Below are 6,869 nucleotides of genomic sequence, written 5' to 3'. Positions count from 1 at the left end.
GCGCTTTCCCCTTCACCCTTTCATCAGCCAACTTCTTCAGTATTACGGCATAGGACATAATCAGCTTGCCCCTAACTCTTGGCAAAACATCCTTACCTTTCTGGCCGTCTGCAACTTAAAGGGAAAGGACCCTTCTCTGGCCGCTTTCACCCATATTCACTACGTTGCCAAGGTCCCTAGGACCATTGAAGGAAGCTGGCTGAGCGTGTGCAACCGTCAAGGATTCTTGACGTCTTGGGATAAGACTTCCAAGATGCACTCATGGAAGGGCGAGTTCCTCTTTGTCCAGGCGCCCAATAAAGCGGTGGCAAACCGTCTTCGGTATTTTAGCCGGACAACCACAAATACTGGACGGATGGCCTCATACCTGGAACTGGAGAGTAACTCTGCCGAAGAGATGGTGGAGTACTTCCGGGTTTCGGAGTATACTATGGAAGATGTTTCTTTCAAGGGTCCGTCCAATTGGATTCCTTTTAAGGAAATGTTTTACCATGACAACTTCCTGGTCGCTGCCGGCTTACGGCAGGACGAGGACAGAGGTATATCAACTAAGAATCTTCCAAGTAAAAATTTCTAGACTTGCTTATCATTCATCCAACACTTGTTTTATTCCCTTTTGCAGATTCAGCCAGGAGCAAACTAAGGAAGTCTTGGATTGGAGACATGAGCTCGTCCAGATTTGCGGATACTCTATGGAAGGAGTACAGTAAGTCAGGTGCCGAAAAAGGGCCGACACTCTGGTAAGCTATTGATATGTATACATTTTTTTTTTTTTTTTTTTTTTTTTTTTGCTGGCCGGTCTGCTACTTTGGAGGGTAACCCGTCAAGATGGTGCCTGGACGACTTGTCTACCCATGGGGCAATTCGTCCAGAGAAACACAGGACGAGCTAACTTCTCAAGAAGCAACTCGTCTAGATTGATTTCTTGACGGCTTGCCTCTTAGGGGGACAGTCCGTCTGGAGTAGCATAGGACGAGTTACTCATCTGAATAGCAACCCGTCCTGGTTGATATCTTGACGGTTTGCCTCTTCGAGGGGCAGTCCGTCTAGAATAGCTTTGGACGAGTTACTCATTTGAGGAGTAATTCGTCCTGGTTGACACCTGGACGGCTTGCCTCTTCGAGGGGCAGTCCGTCTAGAATAGTGTTGGACGAGTTGCTTATTTGAGGAGCAATTCGTCCTGGTTGATACCTGGACGGTTTGCCTCTTCGAGGGGCAGTCCGTCTAGAATAGTGTTGGACGAGTTGCTTATTTGAGGAGCAATTCGTCCTGGTTGATATCTTGACGTGCATTCTAATCTTTTCCTTTTTCAGAAAAATGCCCCAACTTCTAAAGCTTTGGCCGAGAAAGCCGCAGCAAAGAAACGACCGGCCGGCACCAGTGAGGCTCCTCCCTCAAAAAAGGCCAAGGGCTTTACTGCTAAGAAGAGAAGACCACACGGCCGGTTCCCAAGGTCGTCATCGAGCTACCGGCCAAGGAGGAGGCCAAAGAAGAGCCGGCTGAAGCTGACTCCCGGGCCCTCGTGGCCTATACTGGTCCGGCCGAGCAGCCCACACCTTCACAACCTGACGAGGTTGTCATATTGGAGGATGCTGGACAATCTTCTCAGCCGGACACGGCTGTGGACGGGTCCGCCTTTTCTGGGCCTGTGGCCCAACTCGTAGGCCAGATGCCGGCTGCGTATAGGACGGCTTCCCGTTCCTCTGGTGAGTCTTACTATTCCAACGTAGTTAGAACACTACGGGTTGGCGGGCGTCCGATGAGTCCGTCCAACAAACAGACCGTGGTTATTCCCATCAGGTGTACTGACGAGTCTAACCTTTCAGATAAAGGGAAGGGTCCAGCTGTTGACGGCTCCCCTAGCCTCTCTGACGATGAATCTTCTCCAGCTTTTGGAAAGATGTCTTCGTCCGATCGTGAGAAGCTCAAGACGGAGCTGTTTAAGTGCTTTCCCGAACCTTATATCAAGGGGTTAAGGGGAGCATTGTCTGGGCATGTAGGTTACATGTCTCAGCTTGCTGCCGAGGTACGTCTTTCTTTTTCTAGACGCTTATGTTTTATACTTCACATTTATTTTCTTTTTTCATCCGTCCTGACATGCCTTATCCTTTCATGTGTTCAGCTTTTTGCTCGCAGCATGATAACAGAGGACTGGGCAAAGGAGCTCAGAAAAGAGAATAAGAAGCTCGTCCACGATGTGACGGCGGCTGCTGATCATGCCCAGTTTGCTATGGCCCAGCAAGAGGTGCTGCATCAGCAGACCAAGGTTGCGTTGGAAAAACGGTCTGCCGAGCTAGAGTCTCAGATCAAAGTCTACCTTCTTCGGTTGACGGAGATGCTGGACGAACGGGCTTCATTGGAACGTTCCTGACGGACGAGAGGAACTCAGTCATGACGATGGCTGCTGATTTTTTCAAGGAGAACCTCGTCCTTAAGGTCAAGAACCAAGCCCTTCGTACTGAGGTGGCCGAGACCATTGCTGGCGCCAAAGAGGCTATGAACACCGTCATAGATACCTCAAAGGAATGGGCAGTGCAAGCTTTTGGCATGATGGCCGAAGAAGAGGATATCCCAGATATGCTCGTCGGCTGGCGTTCCAGGAGGCTTTGCATAAGGCGGCTATATCCGGAGCCGACCCTCCCATTTTTGAAGAATCTTCTGAAGACGAAGAGGGGGAGGACGATGCTGAGGCCCAGGATGAAGAGGACAATGATCCTCCTGCCGCTTAGTTCCTTTGTTGTATCTTGGCCGTGAGCCATTTGTAATTTTCCTCCTTTTGTACTTAAATGTATTTAGGTTGTAATCATCTTTTTTACATTTATGAAAAGCTATCTTTTTCAATTTCTCTTGTTCTATGCTTTACTGTTTTTTGACATATTATCTTACAACCTCATATCTATTACAAGTACGAAAACAACCCGTCATAATATTTGGCTGGTCTAATCAACTCTTTTGGCCGATCTCATCCATTACTACTATTAAGGCCAAGTATAAAAGTATCTCGTCAATCATTCTGATCTGACCCAGTAGCTCTTTTCTGGACGCTCATAACCAGATGCTCAAGCATACTTGTAATTAAATGGGTCACAATGACGGCCTTGATGTGATTTAAGGTAGGTCGCCCGAGAATGACATTATAAGCTGTCAAGTCTCGTACTACCAAAAATTTCACAAAAAGCGTCCTGGCCGCATCTTTTTCTCCAACTCTGACGGGCAAGGTGACAGTTCCCATAGGGTGTATGACCCGCACCAAAACCAATTATAGGATGATTGACCGGCATCAAATCGTTTTGTCAAACTTTAAACGAGACAAACAATCAGCACTGATGATGTCAGTTGAGCTTCCAGTATCAATCAAAATTCGCCTAACCCTTAGATTGGCATCTTCATTTCCACAACCAGCGGATCATCATGAGGCGTCCTAATATTTCCCCGGTCCAACTCGCTGACCACTATTTTTGGAAAAGGATCAGACTCGGCCTGGTTGGTGAGCATAACCTGGCTGAGTTCCCTCAAATAGTTTTTGTGGCCGCGATTTGTCGGACCTCCAGCTGCAAATCCTCCTGAGATGACCATCACCACATCATCCGTGCTATCTCCGTCCATCTTCTTCCTTGACGGTTATCCCTTTTCTGAAACTTCCTTCCTGACGAGGGTAGGTAATTGTTCATCTTTCCTTTTCGAGCCAACTCTTCTAGTGCTCGCTTCAAATGCTTGCATTCATTGGTTTCATGTCCTCTTGTGAAAGTGAAACATACTTGCTCTTGTCCTGTTACGGTAAGGCGTCTTCATCTCGGCCGGCGCCTTTAGTTCATGCTGATCTTTTATTTCCATCAAAATGGAATATTGATCTTTGTTGAACTCTATTGGTTCAATGAGGCCGCCGGCTCTGACCGCCTACTTCTCTTGGACGAGTGGTCATAGAAGTCATGGCCCAAGTCTCAGCCTTCTTGGGCGGATTCTTTTTTGGCTGAACAGCTTCTTCAACTTTCTTCACTTCTGGCTGTTTTGCTTCAGCACAACCTCTGTGGCAGTGAATGCTTCAGCCTCCCTCAGTGCTTCCGTCAAAGTAGTGATTTTCTTCTTTAATCAAACTTAAAACTTCCTGGTCTTAGACCTCTGATGAAGGCGTCAAACGCCACACCGCATTCAAATCTTGGATCTGCAATGCCTCAGATTAAACCTCTTCACATAACCTCTCAAGGCTTCCTTAGGACCTTGGATGACTTTCCCAGGTGCATGCTTGTTTTGTTCTTGCCGATTAGCCACAAAGTGACTGGTGAATAGAATACTAAGTTCAGTAAAATTATTCACTGAATTAGGCGGCAAGTTGTTGAACCATTTTTGCGCTACTCCTTTCAAAGTAGCTGGGAAATTCTTACACCAAGTAGCATCGTCCACCCCTTGGACATACATCTGATGCTTGTAAGCTGATAGGTGATCGTCCGGATCAGTAGTTCCGTCAAAAGGATCAATGGTTGGGAGCTTAACCTTTGGGAAAGGAGGGGACTCCATGATCCTGACCGAGAAAGGAGTGGGCCAATTGATCTGGAGTGCCGCCACCTGCCCCCAATGGGTATGTGCTCCTGACGGTACTCTTTTAAAACCGGATTAGATGAGGTGTTAGCTAAGGCTTGACGCCTGTACACCATAGGCTGCAAAACTGTCTTCTCTTGCCTGGGCTGGAAAGCGGATGGCCACGGCTTCGCACCACTGTTCTGGACGGGAGCCTTAAGGACGGATCCTTCATATATGGCGTGGAGCCAGAGGCTGAACGCTGCTGTGCTGCCGCCCTCTTGGCCTCCAAGTACTCCCGGGCATCAGTCTCCATCATTGACCAGTAGGAGGGATATTATCTGCTGGACGGACCACCAGCTTTCCAGTCCATCTTCCTCCTAGAATCACTGACTGCGGCTGCTTTCCTTTGGAAGGCGGCTTAGTCAATTCTGGCCGAGGTGGCCGACTAGGTCCTGGACGACCCTCTTGGGATCGCCCTTTAAGTGGCGCAGCTGCCTCTTCTCTCGGACTCATCTGAAAAAATAGCATGTTGTTCTTAATCTGCTCTTCCATAACAGCGGCCATCCTGGCCTGGAAGTCATTAATACATTTTCCAAATGACCAGCAGTCACTGGACGGTCAAGATTTTCTTGGATGACGGAGTTACAGTCCTACCCTCGAGGTGAACGGCAGCATGGCCCTGATCCCTGCCTCGAGGTGGCCTCTCGTCATCAACGGTATCATCCACCTGAACTCTAAAACTTCTGTTCCTTGCCACATTCGAAGAGTGACAGTCCGTCATTGTTGCGTCTCCCACAGACGGCGCCAAATGTTATGTAGTGTAAAACTAGCAATTATATCACAACTCCCAAAGATGGGTTCTTAAGAACTGGAGACTTGTGCAACAATGATTGGTTCAAATCCCGAAGCAAACTCCTGACCGCAACCTGCAAAAAAGGGACCCACCCTGGAGGTTTGGGTGGTATTTCCCCTCCGATGCTTAAGTCAGATCAGGGATGTAAAGGAACTTTTAGAGAGAGAAAGTAGAGAGAGAGAGAGAAGAATTTATGACAGAGTAACAGTACTATGCCTCTGAAAAACGTACCTTTCACCCTGAAATCAAGGACTATTTATACTGTTTGGAAATGACTGCTGTGCCTTGATGTCACCCTAATTTGGGAGCATCTGATTGGCTAATCAAAGTTTTGGGACACGTGGCAGCTGTTAATTGGTCAGTACACCTCACTTTCATATAAAGGTGTAAATCATACTTACTGGGCCTAAGTACAATTTTTGGGGCCAGAAGAAGGTCTTTTTAGTACGCTTTCAGAGAAACGTACTTTTAGGCCTGTCACCTTCAGGCCCCTTTTGTACTTTTATTCCCCTGCATATATGCCACATGTAGGGCTCAGATGAGGCCACGTGTCAGTACCAGAGCCGTTGATTTTTTAGGCCACAACAGATTGGTTGAGCATTCTAAGCATAGAGAATTACTTTCTTACTTGAATTCTAATGTGAAGCATATTTCTAGGAATACTATGCTTAAGCATTGCACTAATCAGTTTGCTGCTCTTAAAGCTCAATTAAAGATAACTATAGGTAATTTAGAAGGAAAAGTGTGTTGTACTTGTGATTTGTGATCTTCACTTAATTATATTAGTTTTACTGTTTTGACTGCTCATTATGTTGATAACTCTTGGGTGCTGCGTTCTAAAATTCTTGTTTATAGAGATTTTCCTGGTTCCCACACTGGTAAAGAGTTGGGTAAATTTACTCTTGATTTGTTTAATGAGTGGAATATTAAAGATAAAGTGTTTTCTTTGACTTGGGATGATGCTACTGCCAACGATGTTATGATTCTATAGATAGTTAGGGACTTGAATAGAACTAATTTGTTACCTTGTTCTAGTAACTTTTTTCATATTAGATGTTCTGCCCATATATTGAATCTGATTGTCCAAGCTGGTTTTAAGTTTATGGATAAAACAGCTTTGAAGTTGCAACAAGTTGTTTCATATGTTTCTTATTCAAACACTAGGAAAGAGAGGTTTGATGATTGTGTTAAGTATGTGAATACTGATTTCTGGTTAATTGATTGGTGATGTTCGTACTCGTTGGAATTCTACTTTTCTTATGCTCCATAGGTGTTTAGAAGCTAGGGAGGCTGTAGATAGGTATTGTTTACTTGAGCATGGTTTAGATGTTTCACTAACTGATTCTGAATGGGAAACAGTCCAAAATGTTTGTGATTCTCTTGAACCTTTTTATGATATCACTTGTCTTTTTTTGGTTCTGATTACATCACTCCCAACCTATATGTTGTGAACATTGTTTTGATTGAAAGTCTTTTGTTTTGAAGAAAACCCAATTGA

General features: G+C 45.7%; 1 protein-coding gene across 2 annotated transcripts; it reads left to right on the top strand.

Annotated features, from left to right (window-relative positions):
- Positions 1–727: 727 nt before the first annotated feature.
- On the top strand, positions 728–2,567 carry LOC125496609 (uncharacterized). Of its 2 annotated transcripts, none has more exons than XM_057394271.1 (2): positions 728–1,706; positions 1,827–2,567. In XM_057394271.1, the coding sequence occupies exons 1-2, from the start codon at positions 1,670–1,672 to the stop codon at positions 2,369–2,371; spliced, it is 582 nt and encodes a 193-aa protein (XP_057250254.1). In that variant the 5' UTR covers positions 728–1,669; the 3' UTR covers positions 2,372–2,567. The 2 variants fall into 2 exon arrangements, with proteins under 2 accessions (XP_057250254.1, XP_057250252.1); XM_057394269.1 differs by having other exon boundaries at positions 728–2,026; positions 2,123–2,567.
- Positions 2,568–6,869: the final 4,302 nt, after the last annotated feature.

The sequence above is a fragment of the Beta vulgaris genome, chromosome 4 (genome assembly GCF_026745355.1).
Source record: "Beta vulgaris subsp. vulgaris cultivar EL10 chromosome 4, EL10.2, whole genome shotgun sequence".
Taxonomy (NCBI): domain Eukaryota; kingdom Viridiplantae; phylum Streptophyta; class Magnoliopsida; order Caryophyllales; family Amaranthaceae; genus Beta; species Beta vulgaris.
The sequence above is the reverse complement of the archived record's forward strand: the minus strand, read 5'-3'. Positions and strand labels throughout refer to the sequence as shown.

What these genes read in the sequence shown, in the direction of transcription:
- LOC125496609 (XM_057394269.1), top strand. Translation starts at nt 1,670, where the DNA reads ATGCCGGCTGCGTATAGGACGGCTTCCCGTTCCTCTGGTGAGTCTTAC. An exon ending in TGTCTCAGCTTGCTGCCGAG is followed by an intron (nt 2,027 to 2,122) that starts GTACGTCTTTCT and finishes TCATGTGTTCAG; the next exon opens with CTTTTTGCTCGCAGCATGAT.